This window comes from Saccoglossus kowalevskii, chromosome 13, assembly GCF_978046115.1.
Source record: "Saccoglossus kowalevskii chromosome 13, keSacKowa6.1, whole genome shotgun sequence".
Lineage (NCBI taxonomy): Eukaryota > Metazoa > Hemichordata > Enteropneusta > Harrimaniidae > Saccoglossus > Saccoglossus kowalevskii.
Genome location: NC_140653.1, coordinates 24,557,484 through 24,577,541, shown reverse-complemented (window position 1 = coordinate 24,577,541; position 20,058 = coordinate 24,557,484). Strand labels below are relative to the sequence as shown.

General features: G+C 32.4%; 1 protein-coding gene across 1 annotated transcript in view; it reads right to left on the bottom strand.

The window, feature by feature from the left end:
- The window catches only part of LOC102805349 (myosin-IIIb-like), a 33,778-nt gene extending 13,953 nt beyond the window's left edge, over positions 1-19,825 (bottom strand). Inside the window, exons 1-15 of the mRNA XM_085507108.1 lie at positions 19,407-19,825; positions 18,795-18,860; positions 16,122-16,252; positions 15,006-15,108; positions 14,285-14,387; positions 12,750-12,906; positions 12,045-12,150; positions 11,300-11,422; positions 3,827-3,935; positions 3,131-3,250; positions 2,917-3,017; positions 1,607-1,693; positions 1,403-1,468; positions 1,049-1,165; positions 459-570 (exon numbers count right to left, since the gene is read on the bottom strand). Coding sequence (XP_085363234.1) covers positions 459-570; positions 1,049-1,165; positions 1,403-1,468; positions 1,607-1,693; positions 2,917-3,017; positions 3,131-3,250; positions 3,827-3,935; positions 11,300-11,422; positions 12,045-12,150; positions 12,750-12,906; positions 14,285-14,387; positions 15,006-15,108; positions 16,122-16,252; positions 18,795-18,860; positions 19,407-19,517 — 1,612 coding nt within the window. The 5' untranslated portion in view covers positions 19,518-19,825. The remainder of the gene's footprint in view (positions 1-458; positions 571-1,048; positions 1,166-1,402; positions 1,469-1,606; positions 1,694-2,916; positions 3,018-3,130; positions 3,251-3,826; positions 3,936-11,299; positions 11,423-12,044; positions 12,151-12,749; positions 12,907-14,284; positions 14,388-15,005; positions 15,109-16,121; positions 16,253-18,794; positions 18,861-19,406) is intronic.
- Positions 19,826-20,058: the final 233 nt, after the last annotated feature.

Sequence of the window (20,058 nt, the reverse complement as noted above, 5' to 3'; positions counted from 1 at the left end):
ACGTTTCACTTTAATTATACCGGTAATGCTATGATATGGAGAATAGTCAAAGCTAGTCAAAACAAATTTCCATGAATCAAACTAAATCAAGGTGACTACTTTGATACAACATGACACAAAAAAGAACTGATTAAAGGAAAGTAATTCTCACAAAATGTTCTCATCAGTTACGATTTTATAAAACCTTTGAGGAATTGCAGACTTCATAATTTGGTTGTCAAAGATGAATTTAGGCTGTTTCCTCGACTTTGGCTGTTTTCATTGGCCGTTCGACTGGCGTTCTACAGCAGCATGTGCAGATTCCATAGAAATATGTGGTACAGTGGTGTGCGTCTTAGGAACGTAGAGTGTTATGTGATGTAGCACCGCCCGAAGAATATATAAAAAAAAAAACATGTATGCATATACAGAATCTCTGAAATGTTATATGGAAAGATATGTTCTTTAGACACTCTTACCTCTGAATATCTGATTTAGTAACGCATTTTTGCTCTCCTTTAATAACTGTATCACTCCATTTGGTAGAGTATCTCGATTCTTTTCAAGAAATCCTTGCGCATCATATTCAACCTATTAGGTGTATAATCCTGCTATTAATTTAGGAATAATAACACAACTAAACATACAATTACTTTCTAAAATACTCTAAAGTGTTTAATTTCTGAGAACGGAGAATTGTGATTATATGATTTAATTGCATTTGTAGAGACACAATTTGGCTGTGTCTTTAGGACGTATTCTAGTGAAATTATGCAAAGCAGTTTAACGATTATTTAAGATAAACTTGGGTTATGTCCATCATTTTGTATTCTGTTTACTTGCCCATTTACATTATTTAATAAAAATTATTATTGCTTTGTGCACATTTTTATCAATTGTTCAAATATTGGCAGTAGTGAACAATACAATTATTTTATTTTTGGGTGTGAATGACAAGTCATATTAACCAGTCAGTGCAAACACACAACATCGTGAACGAGTGCATTATAATGTTAGTATTAATTTACGGTACATGTGGACACATAGTAACAATATATAATTGACTTACCCTGGCAGCATAGTGGTCTATGCTAAATATATTATTAGATGCAACTCTTGATTTGATATAGAAATGATTACCAGCAAAGTTATGATTCATCTTTTCAACAAAAGTATGATCTGATGCCTGAAATATGCAATTGAGGAATACACTTTTATCGTCACATACCTGAGGGGTACATACTTATTATCATATACCTAAGGGGTACCATATCTTTTTCAAACAATTGAGTACCTTGTACATGTCTAACAAGTGTCACCAATCACCATAGGGGTTACCCATCTACATATACAAAGCAGGAACCCAATGTACAGTCAAAATATTTAACAGCAAATTTACTACAAGATGATTGTAAATTCTTACCTGAGGAAACTGGCATTCTTCATCCAATAGAGTTAAAATTCCAATCGGCTTACCCAAGAATAAATCCTAAAATGAGTAATTTCAAATTAATAATATTTGTTTGAAAACATTCTATGCACTTATTAACACATAAATATTACAAAAAATGAAATACATTAAATTATAAACAAATACATCAAAATAAAAAAAAAAACTTATACTAACAAGAAGCGGCTGATTATTGACAAAAGGGATATTGGTCCAGTCAATTCCTTCACTTTGGTATTCTTCTTGCTCCATCATAAAAATATGCTATGAAAAGAAAAAAATAACATTTAGTTAAAGCAAGTACATTTGCATTAACAATTTGCCTTACCAATATATTCAGGATTTCTCACCAAACTTACATCTACCTGTTTGTACTGAATCATTTATATGAAAATAACTCAATTTTGATATTTTAGTTTGGTATAAATTGCAATTATTATTAAGGTATATCAAGAACATACTACAAATTTACTCATCATTGTATCTGCACGCAAATGGTCAAATCAAATGGTCTTGCATTTCATTTTAGAAGGTTCTGTTTACGGTCATACATACCCTCCAATTAAAATGTGTGGAAATGTCATGGTAGGATACCTACTTACAATATTTCATATTTTTAGACAAGTGACTTGACAGTTGAAATAGCTCCACTGTCCTTATAAGAACATTGAGTTTGCCAAATCGAGCAACACACACCCATAAGATAAATAGTGGTTGACCCACAAACAAAAAAGTATCTTGGTTCTGGCTGTTGAAAACATCATCAAAATACAAATTGTATAATGTACACCTCAAATATCAAAGCAATCGGGTTAGTAGTGTTCAAGAAGTTGAAAATAACACTTTTTATCAAAAATGACAAAAATATTTGCCAAAAATAGAGAATTGAAGTTATTGCATTAAATGAATAAATCTGTCAGAAGTCTACTCAAGGTACCTATATACCATGTATCAAAGTAATTGATATGGTAATTTTCAAGAAGAAGTTGAAAATATCATCTTTTTACCAAAAACAACAAAATATTCACCAAAAATAGAGAATTGAAGTTATTGCATGAAATGAACAAATCTGTCAGAGGTCTACTCAAGGTACCTATATACCATGTATCACGGCAATTGACCAGGTAGTTTTTAAGAATAAGTTAAAAATATCATCTTTTTACCAAAAACAACAAAAATATTCACCAAAAAAAGAGAATTTTGTTCTGGGAGTAATGTGTAACATATTTCCAATTATGAATTTATTTTTAAGTAATTTTTATCATTGTGGTGTTTTATTTACTTCTGTAATCATTGACAGACTAACTGTGGTATATATGGATGTAACTGGTGTATATAGATGTAACTGTGGTATATATACATACACTGTGATATATATACATGTAACTGTGGTATATCAGAAAGACTTGCATAGTCTGAAATAAGCACACAAAACTGACTATAATCATGCCTTTGAAATTCTGTCAAATAAAAGGGAAATGCATTACCTGGTTAAAAAAGAACTGAAGTTGCTCGTTGGCAAGATTAATGCAAGCCTGCTCAAAACTGTTTTTCTGAAAATGTTCAAATCCAAAAATATCCAGTATTCCTAAAAAAAAAGAACAAATTCTGGTAAAGTCATTGATAAATAAATGTTAAAATAAAAAAAAAATGTTGTTTCAAATCAGAAGTGATTATTTCCATGACTACAAACATACTCACCAATTTCCTTAGTTTCATTTATTGATATTTCTTCTGCTGGTGCCAGTAACTGATTTATTTTATTTACAATCCAACCAAATAAACGACCATACAATGCTTTAGATATAGCATCACAACAATCTATAAAAACAAAAGAATTTCCAAACATTAGTGTTTCAAATAAGAGGCAATAAACTTAACAACAATAATTATACATCTGTCACCGTAACGTTATAAGTTACAGCGTGTTGTAATATTGCGGTAGTTTCATCCTACCATATAAGGAAATGCAAATTCCAAATATGGAATGATTACGTGCGTAAGCGTCCTCTAATAACAGAAACAAACATGGCTGCCACCAGAGTTTGGCGGGACTCCACACAAAGAAGTTCGCTTATTCTGTTCTAAACGTATTGGATTTCGGCATTCCCATGATGTATCCTTGGAAGGAAGAGATGTATAATAATATGGTTATTACGAGGATACCTCAGACAGTACGCAGCGCATCGTCTTTGTACTGTCTTTGTGCATACTTTGAGGTATTCTCGTAATAACCTTATATTATACTCACAATATGTTTATGAAAGAAGACAGCAGCAAATTGCTGCGAATGTACAATCAAGCACATGGTTTTACATCAACATAACAGTTATCTCTAAAAATATATTGTGGGTGTACTTTCCATCTCTGACCTTTGAACTGAATTTAAGGTCATACCTTGAGCGACATCCTTGGTATAATTTCTGACTACAAGTTCTCCCTTAGTCACATGTTCACTGTGCGTCAAGACACCTTCCAGAGATTGCTGGTCGAGTCCCAACAAATTCTACAGAAAAAAAATAGAAAAAAATTAACTAACCGATTATCAAAACACTGGTTGCAGTATACTTTTGATGTGTGGTTGCAGGGGATTGTGTAGTTGGATTATTCCATTACTTTTGTAGGTACAAAAAACATTGCTGTAATAAATTAGAACGTTTTATCAAAAGTAAGAAAGCAAGGCTTGCTGACGTCGTTCCCTGACGGTCACTTGCAGACTGTTTCCACTCAAGAAGAGGCGAGTAATGTCCTTCTGAGTGTTCTCGTCCATACACTTCAGCATAATAGCAATAATTTTATAGATTTAGTCAACGATAAACTGTATTCAAAACTGTTCTCCCAAGAATAATTTAGGTAATTCCATTATATGTTAGGGGTTTTCCTTAAAAAATAATTGTATCAATGGGGTTTATTATTTTCGTAAAATGTTCAAAATTGAGTCACTTTTAAATTATTTAATTAATGAGCATATATACACAAGAAAACCAGGTACATTGTTTTTTATCAAGTGTCTGGGAAAGTGTCTGGGAAAGTGTCTGGGGATGTTGCAAAGTCACTCAGTTATTCCCTATGCTGTGATTTAGACAATTGGAAAAAAAAATAATGTTGAAATTGCTTTTAAAATGTTAAATTCTTTCTAGCATTAACTTCCCAGTGAACCGTCACCTAGTACACAATAGTATTGAACTATGACCTTTTCAACTATGACCTTATGATATGCACAGACAGTGTAACACAATGCTCCCATGAATGAAATAAACTTTTACAATTTTAAGGAAAGTAGAACAGTCTCAGACATTAAAAAGAGATTTTTAGTTCTCACTTCCATCTTTGACTTTAATTCTATTTCTCTTCAGTTCTGAAATGCCTCTTTTTTTTTCTCAGACTGGGATCTCCAATGTAAGTCACTATTGTAAATTAGAACAGTCTCAAAAAAACAAACAAACAATTGATTATTAAGGTATAGATGCAGGTTCGTAGACACTTCTTAGAAGTGACATTTTTTTTTTGCTTTTAAATTACCAAGACAGTCTCAGCTAGATAGTGTTAAAACTTGGGAACATTGTCAATGCTGGAACAAATTCAAACAAGCAGCCTATCGGCTGAGATAGCTCCGCTGTTAGCAATGCACATTTCAATTAAAGAACTGAAGACATCATTAGAAAATGAACAATATGAATAGTATCAAAGCAATCGGACTTACAGTTTTTAACAAGAAGTCGAAAATATCACTTTTTACCAAAAATTACAAAAATATTCACCAAAATTAGAGAATTGAAGATATCATTACAAAATGAACAAATCTGAGAGAGGTCCACATGTAGTACCTATATATGTAATATCAAAGCAATCGGACTTGCGGTGTTTAACAAGAAGTCGAAAATATCACTTTTTACCAAAAATGACAAAAATATTCACCAAAATTAGAGAATTGAAGATATCATCACAAAATGAACAAATCTGAGAGAGGTCCACATGTAGTACCTATATATGTAATATCAAAGCAATCGGACTTGCGGTTTTTAACAAGAAGTTGAAAATATCACTTTTTACCAAAAATTACAAAAATATTCACCAAAATTAGAGAATTGAAGATATCATTACAAAATGAACAAATCTGAGAGAGGTCCACATGTAGTACCTATATATGTAATATCAAAGCAATCGGACTTGCGGTGTTTAACAAGAAGTCGAAAATATCACTTTTTACCAAAAATGACAAAAATATTCACCAAAATTAGAGAATTGAAGATATCATCACAAAATGAACAAATCTGAGAGAGGTCCACATGTAGTACCTATATATGTAATATCAAAGCAATCGGACTTGCGGTTTTTAACAAGAAGTCGAAAATATCACTTTTTACCAAAAATTACAAAAATATTCACCAAAATTAGAGAATTGAAGATATCATTACAAAATGAACAAATCTGAGAGAGGTCCACATGTAGTACCTATATATGTAATATCAAAGCAATCGGACTTGCGGTGTTTAACAAGAAGTCGAAAATATCACTTTTTACCAAAAATGACAAAAATATTCACCAAAATTAGAGAATTGAAGATATCATCACAAAATGAACAAATCTGAGAGAGGTCCACATGTAGTACCTATATATGTAATATCAAAGCAATCGGACTTGCGGTTTTTAACAAGAAGTTGAAAATATAACTTTTTACCAAAAATTACAAAAATATTCACCAAAATTAGAGAATTGAAGATATCATTACAAAATGAACAAATCTGAGAGAGGTCCACATGTAGTACCTATATATGTAATATCAAAGCAATCGGACTTGCGGTGTTTAACAAGAAGTCGAAAATATCACTTTTTACCAAAAATGACAAAAATATTCACCAAAATTAGAGAATTGAAGATATCATCACAAAATGAACAAATCTGAGAGAGGTCCACATGTAGTACCTATATATGTAATATCAAAGCAATCGGACTTGCGGTTTTTAACAAGAAGTCGAAAATATCACTTTTTACCAAAAATTACAAAAATATTCACCAAAATTAGAGAATTGAAGATATCATTACAAAATGAACAAATCTGAGAGAGGTCCACATGTAGTACCTATATATGTAATATCAAAGCAATCGGACTTGCGGTGTTTAACAAGAAGTCGAAAATATCACTTTTTACCAAAAATGACAAAAATATTCACCAAAATTAGAGAATTGAAGATATCATCACAAAATGAACAAATCTGAGAGAGGTCCACATGTAGTACCTATATATGTAATATCAAAGCAATCGGACTTGCGGTTTTTAACAAGAAGTTGAAAATATCACTTTTTACCAAAAATTACAAAAATATTCACCAAAATTAGAGAATTGAAGATATCATTACAAAATGAACAAATCTGAGAGAGGTCCACATGTAGTACCTATATATGTAATATCAAAGCAATCGGACTTGCGGTGTTTAACAAGAAGTCGAAAATATCACTTTTTACCAAAAATGACAAAAATATTCACCAAAATTAGAGAATTGAAGATATCATCACAAAATGAACAAATCTGAGAGAGGTCCACATGTAGTACCTATATATGTAATATCAAAGCAATCGGACTTGCGGTTTTTAACAAGAAGTCGAAAATATCACTTTTTACCAAAAATTACAAAAATATTCACCAAAATTAGAGAATTGAAGATATCATTACAAAATGAACAAATCTGAGAGAGGTCCACATGTAGTACCTATATATGTAATATCAAAGCAATCGGACTTGCGGTGTTTAACAAGAAGTCGAAAATATCACTTTTTACCAAAAATGACAAAAATATTCACCAAAATTAGAGAATTGAAGATATCATCACAAAATGAACAAATCTGAGAGAGGTCCACATGTAGTACCTATATATGTAATATCAAAGCAATCGGACTTGCGGTTTTTAACAAGAAGTTGAAAATATAACTTTTTACCAAAAATTACAAAAATATTCACCAAAATTAGAGAATTGAAGATATCATTACAAAATGAACAAATCTGAGAGAGGTCCACATGTAGTACCTATATATGTAATATCAAAGCAATCGGACTTGCGGTGTTTAACAAGAAGTCGAAAATATCACTTTTTACCAAAAATGACAAAAATATTCACCAAAATTAGAGAATTGAAGATATCATCACAAAATGAACAAATCTGAGAGAGGTCCACATGTAGTACCTATATATGTAATATCAAAGCAATCGGACTTGCGGTTTTTAACAAGAAGTCGAAAATATCACTTTTTACCAAAAATTACAAAAATATTCACCAAAATTAGAGAATTGAAGATATCATTACAAAATGAACAAATCTGAGAGAGGTCCACATGTAGTACCTATATATGTAATATCAAAGCAATCGGACTTGCGGTGTTTAACAAGAAGTCGAAAATATCACTTTTTACCAAAAATGACAAAAATATTCACCAAAATTAGAGAATTGAAGATATCATCACAAAATGAACAAATCTGAGAGAGGTCCACATGTAGTACCTATATATGTAATATCAAAGCAATCGGACTTGCGGTTTTTAACAAGAAGTTGAAAATATCACTTTTTACCAAAAATTACAAAAATATTCACCAAAATTAGAGAATTGAAGATATCATTACAAAATGAACAAATCTGAGAGAGGTCCACATGTAGTACCTATATATGTAATATCAAAGCAATCGGACTTGCGGTGTTTAACAAGAAGTCGAAAATATCACTTTTTACCAAAAATGACAAAAATATTCACCAAAATTAGAGAATTGAAGATATCATCACAAAATGAACAAATCTGAGAGAGGTCCACATGTAGTACCTATATATGTAATATCAAAGCAATCGGACTTGCGGTTTTTAACAAGAAGTTGAAAATATCACTTTTTACCAAAAATGACAAAAATATTCACCAAAAATAGAGAATTGAAGATATCATCACGAAATGAACAAATCTGAGAGAGGTCCACATGTAGTACCTATATATGTAGTATCAAAGCAATTGGACTTGCGGTTTTTAACAAGAAGTCGAAAATATCACTTTTTACCAAAAATGACAAAAATATTCACCAAAATTAGAGAATTAAAGATATCATTACAAAATGAACAAATCTGAGAGAGGTCCACATGTAGTACCTATATATGTAATATCAAAGCATTTGCACTTGCGGTTTTTAACAAGAAGTCGAAAATATCACTTTTTACCAAAAATGACAAAAATATTCACCAAAATTAGAGAATTGAAGATATCATCACAAAATGAACAAATCTGAGAGAGGTCCACATGTAGTACCTATATATGTAATATCAAAGCAATCGGACTTGCGGTGTTTAACAAGAAGTCGAAAATATCACTTTTTACCAAAAATGACAAAAATATTCACCAAAATTAGAGAATTGAAGATATCATCACAAAATGAACAAATCTGAGAGAGGTCCACATGTAGTACCTATATATGTAATATCAAAGCAATCGGACTTGCGGTTTTTAACAAGAAGTTGAAAATATAACTTTTTACCAAAAATTACAAAAATATTCACCAAAATTAGAGAATTGAAGATATCATTACAAAATGAACAAATCTGAGAGAGGTCCACATGTAGTACCTATATATGTAATATCAAAGCAATCGGACTTGCGGTGTTTAACAAGAAGTCGAAAATATCACTTTTTACCAAAAATGACAAAAATATTCACCAAAATTAGAGAATTGAAGATATCATCACAAAATGAACAAATCTGAGAGAGGTCCACATGTAGTACCTATATATGTAATATCAAAGCAATCGGACTTGCGGTTTTTAACAAGAAGTCGAAAATATCACTTTTTACCAAAAATTACAAAAATATTCACCAAAATTAGAGAATTGAAGATATCATTACAAAATGAACAAATCTGAGAGAGGTCCACATGTAGTACCTATATATGTAATATCAAAGCAATCGGACTTGCGGTGTTTAACAAGAAGTCGAAAATATCACTTTTTACCAAAAATGACAAAAATATTCACCAAAATTAGAGAATTGAAGATATCATCACAAAATGAACAAATCTGAGAGAGGTCCACATGTAGTACCTATATATGTAATATCAAAGCAATCGGACTTGCGGTTTTTAACAAGAAGTTGAAAATATCACTTTTTACCAAAAATTACAAAAATATTCACCAAAATTAGAGAATTGAAGATATCATTACAAAATGAACAAATCTGAGAGAGGTCCACATGTAGTACCTATATATGTAATATCAAAGCAATCGGACTTGCGGTGTTTAACAAGAAGTCGAAAATATCACTTTTTACCAAAAATGACAAAAATATTCACCAAAATTAGAGAATTGAAGATATCATCACAAAATGAACAAATCTGAGAGAGGTCCACATGTAGTACCTATATATGTAATATCAAAGCAATCGGACTTGCGGTTTTTAACAAGAAGTTGAAAATATCACTTTTTACCAAAAATGACAAAAATATTCACCAAAAATAGAGAATTGAAGATATCATCACGAAATGAACAAATCTGAGAGAGGTCCACATGTAGTACCTATATATGTAGTATCAAAGCAATTGGACTTGCGGTTTTTAACAAGAAGTCGAAAATATCACTTTTTACCAAAAATGACAAAAATATTCACCAAAATTAGAGAATTAAAGATATCATTACAAAATGAACAAATCTGAGAGAGGTCCACATGTAGTACCTATATATGTAATATCAAAGCATTTGCACTTGCGGTTTTTAACAAGAAGTCGAAAATATCACTTTTTACCAAAAATGACAAAAATATTCACCAACATTAGAGAATTGAAGATATCAACATGAAATGAACAAACCTAAGAGAGGTCTACCCAAAGTACATATACACCAAGTATCAAAGCATTCAGGCTTGTAGTTTTCAAGAAGAAGTCGAAAAAGTAAAACATTGACACGGACGACGACGACGGACGACGCTGACGACGGACAATCACTCATATGATAAGCTCCACTCGACAAAGTCGACAGCGGAGCTAAAAATCATTTTAAAATGTAGGGAACCTATAGCTACAGTTGTACATGTATATAGGACTCCAACAGGTGGTTAATAGAATAATGCACACTGCATTCAAGGTATATAGGACTCCAACAGGTGGTTATCAGAATAATACACACTGCATTCAAGGTATATAGGACTCCAACAGATGGTTGTTAGCATAATGCACAGTGCATTCAAGGTATATAGGACTCCAACAGATGGTTGTTAGAATAATGCACACTGCATTCATGGTATATAGTACTTCAACAGGTGGTTATCAGAATAATGCACACTGCATTCAAGGTATATAGTACTCCAACAGGTGGTTAATAGAATAATGCACACTGCATTCAAAGTATATAGGACTCCAACAGGTGGTTAATAGAATAATGCACACTGCATTCAAGGTATATAGGACTCCAACAGGTGGTTATCAGAATAATGCACACTGCATTCAAGGTATATAGTACTCCAACAGGTGGTTAATAGAATAATGCACACTGCATTCAAGGTATATAGGACTCCAACAGGTGGTTAATAGAATAATGCACACTGCATTCAAGGTATATGGGACACCAACAGGTGGTTAATAGAATAATGCACACTGCATTCAAGGTATATAGGACTCCAACAGGTGGTTATTAGAATAATGCACACTGCATTCAAGAAAATTGATGGATTCAAATGTAGATCATAATCTAGTGCTGATCCACACTCAATATTTTACATCAGATATGAACCGGTGGTCGGCAAACATGGACAAAAATCACATCACAGGGCGCCAGACTATAGTCAATTAATCTTGACTGCCATACCATATAGGGTTGTGAGGTGTCGTTATGCATTATTTTATTTGATACTTACAGATGTATTTTTCAATGCATGGTTTGTATCTTTGATGCAAGAGGAATCGTTATCATTGCTTTGAAACTCAATATTACCCATCATAAGCACGGCTGATAGAATTGTAAACATATCACTTTGTTCCTGAAACACCAAACAAATTCACACAAATGTATAACAATCATTAAGGTGTAGACATTAATAATGGAAACAAACATTTATTAGTTTCATACCTTTGTCTGATTTTCTCAATGCTAACTGTAGAATTTTATGAATGGTCAGAATTCATACATCCTACTGGTTAACCATTGAATTCTAAATTGAACTTTTATCTCGAGTCATAAATTAAAGCCGAAATCATTTTTATACTTTTTTTAAAAAAAAATGTTGATGAATCCTTGTGAAGCCAATAGCAAATTATGTCCATGTGGTCAAAAAATCATCAAATTAAGAAAAATAGAACAAAAAATATCGGTAGTTAAAAATAGGAAAAATGCATGAAAATGTTGGTTGAAAAAATTATAGCACCCAATCATATGTAATGTTGAAATTCTGTAAAAGTACTGTTATCTTCGTGGTTGCTATGACCATGTTTCTAGTTGCTAAGGACATTCCCACGAGATAGTAGTAAGGCATGTCTATTTATTGTTTGTCTGAACTGTAGAAGAGAAGCTTTGAAAAACTCTTTGACCATATATGGTAGCAGGCCTCATTAATTATGTAAAACACATGTAAATACAAGAATAAAACTACATGATTGATTTACCTGCTCTTCAAATCCCACTAAATCCATTGCATTTAACAATTCTTCAAAGTTATTTTTATGATGATTAAACTCAGATTTTAAAGATGACGGTCCTTCACACATGTATCTGAAAAAATTTGAAATAATCACATGCATCTACTGTGAGAAAAGTTTCAAGTGCTAAGCAACAACCACATTGCTAACAGAAAAATGAAAAGAACAAATTAGTTTTCCACAAATATTTTGCTGTACATTTCATGAAAGTAGCTCTCATTTCAATATTATGTCAAATACACGCAGCTCGTGTTCGAATTTCATGTAAATAAACAATGTATTTTACACGTTTTGTATACGGCGTTACGAGTTCCATATCAAACAGGACGTGGCATGACAACCACCGCCCTTTAACACTGTATGATACTCTATCGCAACTCAATTACGAACGTGCATGACGAAGAAATGTGTCAGATTCTAGACATCTATAAATTTGTTTCCATGGTCGGTCGGTAACCATGACATTGATTGTGTGATAAATATAACATGGTGCTAATTTGCAAATAATATACGACAGTTGATACATTTACGAAAGTGCGACTGCATGACGTTGTTAATTAATTTCGTGGTTAATGAGCAAAATATTACCAGAAACTATTGTTGAAAGGGAGTAATCTGCATAACATGGTGTGGATAGCAGGCTTGTACTGTACTCGATATATCAATACTCACTGATAACTAGATGCATCTGTAAGTTTATATTTTTGTTTCTTCGTCTCTGATAGTCCAGCCAACATGTAGTAAAATATATGAAAGTTTTCTTCTCCACAATTCTGATAAACAACTCGTGATTTCTCCAATAAGTACTCAGAAATTTTGGCTCCCATAACTGACAATAATATTTAAACATTATGATTAGAGAAAGACGATAATGTCTGTGGGATTTTTTAGTTTCATAATTTGAGGTATTCACTGGGTTTGATTTCAGTGAATTTGATGTATATTCACTTGTAAAATTACCATTTAAGTGTCAAAGTGTTTTTACCTTTCACAAAATAAAACCTATATCAATTTGTTTTTTGCAAAATATTGATCAAGAACCACTGCCAATACTATGATTATTTGGTCTAAAATTATCATGCAAACAGTAGAAATTACATAAAAATTGAAATAAATGTTACACTAACATTTTGGCAAAAAAAATATGACGCTCAAAAAAAGGTTTAAGCCAAAATAAAGACTCGTTTCTGGTCCCGGATTGCACCTTTTTTTCATACACACAATATTTGAAAACAAAATTTGTGACATACATCGATCTTGCAAAAATGACCTGCATACTGATCAGAAATTCATTTTTTGAAGGCCTTGACCATAGTTACTCTACTAGTAGAGTGACTGTGCCTTGACTGATGTCAATAAATGCAGTGCACAACCAGTGTTTACACTAAATGTTTACTGTGAGCTGAAAAGTAAACACTATGTAATCCTGACAGATACACGATAGATCACACTGTTATTCAAAAGCAACCATGATTTTTTTTTTAAATAATTTTTGTTTTATTATTTGAGTTTCATCTACAGTTACATAATAAACATGAAAATACTGTAAATGCATTAAGTATTCTATTCTAGTTAACTATTAACTATGGTTTTGTGCTGAAGAGTAAAATTTGCTGAATTAAATGTCAGTGTGAATATGTATAATAAAAATTGACATTTACATAAACCCATTGTTTTCTTGCTAAGTTTGTGAACCTAAAACAGGGATTGAAATAGAATTTTTTCCCTGCATGCATAGTGTGCATGTTGAATTTGAAATTTACCTGCACTAACTTGTTGTGAAATGCACTACTTTAAAGTTTAAATAAAATTTATGGGTTCTCGATTGATGCGATCACGAAAGAATTGTTTTTTTTTTTAGTTGTTTCACAATGTTGGTTGAACTTAATTTAGGCTTAGTGAATATAATGAGAAAATGTTGTTTCTACATGCACAGCGTGCACATTATATTTTGAGTTTACTTGCACTAGCTAATAATCTATGTGCATAGTGCAGTGTGCACTAGGGTATTTCGATCCCTGTAAAACCATGGTTACTAGAAGAAGAAGACTAGAAGAAGTAAAATTGCTCAAAACATAAATGATTCTACAGTAATATAAAAAGATGATGATATTGGTATGATCATTAGGATCTAAAATCAACAATCAAATCTACACCTAATACAGCATAAGTATGTACAGCAGTAGTATAAAATACACTCTTCTCACCTACTCCATCTTTGAATTTCAGCTGGATATATTTTCCAAATCGACTTGAATTATCATTCATCAAAGTCTGTGCATTGCCAAATGCCTCCAATAAAGGATTAACCTGTTAACATCCACAAGTTAATGAATCAGTCAATTAATAGAAATGGCAGTGCATCTTACCTCCCCCCTACATGAATTGTCAAATATAATTATACAAAAAACTGTCAAAATTTTATTAAATTAAGGTCTTAAAAATGGGCCAGATTTAGCTTATTCTTATCCTTTCTTACCACCATCTAAGCATTTACGCAAGTTTTCTTAATACGGGCTAAGGTTTCTGACCTCTTAACCCATTCTCACAGTCGGAGCTACGTCACGATCCCCCAAACGTTGCCAGGACCAATCACAAACAGGAAAAGACAATGAATTTCCGGATTAACACCTCTGTTTTCCCCCATGCTAACGAAATTTCCCCCACGCTAACGAACAAATCTTTTGTTTTCCACTGACTTCCTGTTCCGGTCCATCTGTAAGAATGCTAAGGAGCTGTGCAAAAGTACAACTACTTTTATCATGGTTTATAATCTCTAAAATAAACAATAGTAGCATCTTTGTTGATTTTTGACTTACGGAAGCCCCTCCTACGATATGCTAGACAATAGTGACCTCCATTGATGATTTTGTGCCTTTTATGAAATGCAATGACAGAATCAATAATTAATATTTGGAAGAAAAATACCTGTAGAATCTGTTGCTCCAGCTGTGTGTTTCCTTTACATAATTCTATTATCTGTTTTATTATAAGTTTTGTGCTTTCTGTTTTACCTGCACCACTCTCGCCGCTGAAACAGAATCACGTAGAATGTAAGCACAAACCATGAAATAATGTGATAACAACAAATAAATAAGTCTGTTATCAAATATTATAACTGTTTTTTTTGTATAACGTATTGGTGATTCACAGACACTAAAATTACAGCATATGCTAAGTTAGTGGGTTTTATTGCAAATTTGCTATGTTAAATCACTTTATATAGAATTGTCTAATGTTAGAATAGTTACAGACTCTCTTCTATTCAGCTGAACTAATATAAATATAAACAGATCACGTGTTGGTCAACAGAATAAAATTTAAATTTTTTTTTAAAAATAAAAACAAAAATATATCTTGCAGGTATTCATTATATCACCAGGCTTAACATCAATATCAGAGAATAAATGTGACACCAAAACAAAGATCAAGATTTTACATCCGAAAGTGTCATTGCTGCAGCAATTGTCAAACTTTTTTATTTGCTTTTGATGTGAGTTTCAATGCTTTTTATCTATGTACAAATGGCACTTTGATTGGCTGTCCAATTACAGAAGACAAACAAAGATAATATAAGCTTAACCGAGGCATATCATTCTGGTGTTGGATTTATTCTGTATGCTCCGGACTATGAAGGCGAGAATTTGCCAGTAATTTGCATATACACTTTTATTTATTTGTGCCAGAATGTAACCTTAGATATCTTATTATTCACAATCGTAACTTTCAATAATAATAATTTTTGACTCACGCAGCACCTGTTTGAATTTCATGTGAATAAACAATGTATTTTACATGCGCTGTGTACGTCGCTATGAGTCCCATATCGAACAAGACGGGGCGCGAGGACTACCATACTTTAACAATTCAAGGTGATTATCGTATGCATCAAATGACAAGAAAACTATTTTTACTATTTTGTCTTATTTGCATATTTTTGCAGTCAATTCCTGTACTTTATGAATTATGGATGTGTATTCTGTTTTTCTAATCAACTTTACAAGGGACACACAGACATTCAACGAATATCGACCTCTCACTAACCTTATTACAATGCACTGGTTCCTGTCCCTACTCGGCAGCAGTCCCATCATGGACTGATAAGCCGAATCCGCGATAGCAAAGAGATGGGGTGGTAAAGTACTTTTTTTGCCATGTTTGTAGAGGTCTGAATACTGAAATAAAAAAGAAATTAAGATGGCCTTTTAATACATGGATATGAACTTGAATGATACAATATTTTGTGATTTTCCTTGAATTGACAAAGTGGTCAGTAATTGACTTTATTTTAAGATTTAATTACTATGGTCCTTAAAACTATTCAGAAATAGTCAACATGCCAAATATTATCACCAAAACAAGTTCTCTGGGAATGCAACTCAAGAAGCATGCAATCCAATACTTTCTCACAAACAGGAAAAACAAGTTGCAAAAGACATGACTATTTGCATTGTATTACAACGGAAACTAAATCTAATGGGTTTCTTGAGTTTTCAATCATTTCCGCTATTTAGTTGAAAATCTTCCACGTTAGTATGTAAATAGACACATGTAATAAAGGAAGTGAATGTTTTTTTAATAATCAAGCTGTCATTGGTGGTTGGTTAATTTATTTATACCTATAAAACTGTTGTGCCTGGTGAATAATATTGTTTTTCCCTCACTGTTTTATACGTATATACCGTACCCGTAATTCACAAGTGCTGAGACTACCTGACAAAGCTTTGCGACCTTAGTGACTACCATATATAACACTGTCAGCACGATCAGAGAAATACATGCACCACTAATCAGCTCCTAATGTTCGCAACCAAATTTAAATTGTATTATTGAATGTATCTCAGTTACTGCTTCTAATGAACACAGTCTGGTACAACATTATGTTTGTAATGATACCTTTGTCACAAAACTGTGAATTTCTGATAAATATCTAAAAAAACAAACATGCAAAACAAATTCTAAGTAAAAAGCTGGTAAATTACTGTGTATAAGCACCGCAGTTATGATTACATCATGTACCTCACCCATATTCAATGTGGGTGTAAGCAACATGTTCCTCTACAATACATTGTTTGTTTGTTTGTTTGTTTATTTATTTATTTATTAAATTCAAACTCAATGCTGTGTGTCAATTTGTGTTTACTAATCAATACAGGCATCTAGTACTTCACATAGATAAATTATTTATTGTAAAACTCCAGGGAGTCAAAATGGACCCCCCCCCCCCCCCCAAATCAAGTACCGTTAAAATCCTATTATAAACCGCGGTTTATATTACAATGTATCAAATAAAAAATTGGGATCAACAGCTCAAGTTCGGGGTGCGGTTTATATTAAGGACATATTGCAATCACTAGACATCCTAATACTACTGAACAATAAAGAGGTGTGAATATTTTTAGGCACGTTGTCGAAACAAATGAATAGGATTAGGAACAATGTACCAGCTCGTTGAAACAAAGTCGGTCACGGTTTTGTTGAATTGGGGGTGCGGTTAGTAATAGGTACTTTTCATGTTTTCAATTTTTGTTGAGAACTCTTTAACACTGAAGTCAAAATCGGGGGTGCGGTTACTATTAGGTATGCGGTTTATAATAGGATTTTAACGGTAGAGTTGGCTTATTGACTGAGAATTCTTTAAAAAAATAAATAAAAGTATAGGAGACTATACAGTTGACTTGAGGCACAAGTAAAAATTTCCTTTGTTTTTACACTTATATTGTTTATAAAATATGAATTTGTTTTACTCAATTAAAATAAAATGTTTTTCAAGATCACAATATTACTGTGAATGAAAAATGAAAAAGCAACTCAACCAGCAGTATTGCAATATAAATCACCGTTTTACAACTAAAAAAAATAACAATATTGATATTAGCATACCACAACAAACTGTTAGCTATCAACATTGTTATTTTGTTTACAATACAGTGAGATACTGTGGAATACTTTATTTTCGCAGGAATTAATTTTCGCTGAAAAGGCTTTTTGGGTGTTTTGCTTGGAATTTATTTTCACTGATTTTTGAAGAGATTATTGTGAAATATTGAAAAATAAGTATATTTGCCGGATTTTATTTTCACGGAATAATTCCTTCAGTGAAAATAGCGAAAATAAATTCCAAACGAAAATAAAGTATTCCACAGTATGTTGCATATTGTATATTGGGTTGCTTTTTCATTCACAGTAATGTATGATTTTCTGTTGTGACGCTGAAGCACCAGTGACTTAAGTAACTAGTTGCATCACAGCAAATATTTGCGAGTCCACTTAGAGGCGCTGACTAAGAGCATAAAGGTCACTTCTTGTTGATCCACTGATGATATATCTTAAAGGGCGGTCGGTGGTCGTCGTGCTGCGTCCTGTTCGATATGGGACTTATAGCAACGTATACAATGCATGTAAAACATATTTACATGAAACGCAAACACACACTGTCCAATGACTAACGTGCTTTAAAGTGCAACTATGACCAAAAGTTGCCATGGCAACTGTAAAAATAATGTCTTCAACATTTGTATTAGTACATTTTTTTAAATCAGGAATTCTGAAATAATTTTCTTATTGACTGAAACCTCCACAGAGTGTTCCTTCTATAAATGTTTGAGTTTTATCTAGTTGTATTAAACTAACCAAAACGTTTTTCTAAAAATAATATTCCAAGCCATTCAGGTGTTAATATTGCACTTTCAAAATATTAATTGTTTAAAATCTTACCTTTTTATCATATATCCCAATATCCCTGAAGGGATTGATAGCAACCAATATATCACCAACATAGGTCTGGTAATAACAAAACAATATTTTAAATAAAACATTTACTCGTAATACTATAGTTCCATAGTCGTATTTCTCAGAACTCAGAATAAAAGAAACAACACATAAAAGGTACTCATTATTGTGTTACTCATAAAAGTACGTGGTGTGTGGCTGTAGTATCTTTAACATCTATGACTCAGTGACTTGGAGTCGTGAATCGAATTCAATTTCTTGAGAGTATAATATATTTCTGACAAGTTATTCTATTTATAGAAATGTTAAAAGTAAAGTGATCAATGGTATCTTATTTCTACCTCCAGACTACCTTTAGCGTCGTATGTGGAATAATTACTTTTTAAAGTAAATATGGCGATCACATGATCGCATTGTACACACACTGTTTACAGCGAGGACACATGCCCGTTTCTTTAGTAGCTTTGTGCACACCGCGTTACGGCCAAGTCGTCTACAGATGTGGCAGATCGCCACTGAAACCAAAGACAATATTGTTGCCTTCGCTTTTCAGCAAACTAGCGAGCTAGCGAGCAGATACAAAATTAAAGCACTCACGTAAATTTGGTCCTTGCCATATCGATACCTCAATTCTTCTAAAAGAATGTTTTCATCCAAGTTCGCCAACGTTGTCAGATCATTAATCTGTCCAACTGGTGGTCGAGCCATTATGTTCGTCGTTACTGGGTGAGCTCTGTGAAGCGAATGTTCCGTCACGATGTAGTATTATTAGTAGTACCACCACAGTCTCACTAAGTTGTCTGTCCTGAGGTCGTGTCTGTCCTACAATAGGTGTGGTTATGTGTATTATGCAAATGAAGGTCAACTACATAACAGTCTTTCCCCAATTGGCTGTTGTTGATGAGTCACGTTTACTACGAACGCCCTTATTAGACAAACACATGTTACCCAAACTAAACTTTTGACGTCATACGTCAACTTTTGACGACATACAGTCAGCTGAGGCCGACTCACGCAACCCCTGCAAAGTAGGATATAAACTCCAATTAAATAAATAAAAATAAAATGAACCAGATTTCTATCTTTGAGAGTGTTATTCTACATAAAATTCAGAAACAAAGACTTGTTTCTAAGGTCTACGGTAGTATGAAGCGCATTGATCCGCAACACATGTGACAGAGCATGATAGCATGACTTTATCTAGCATGCGCATGCATGGGTTGAGTCGGTTGAGTGTGCTATGTCAATA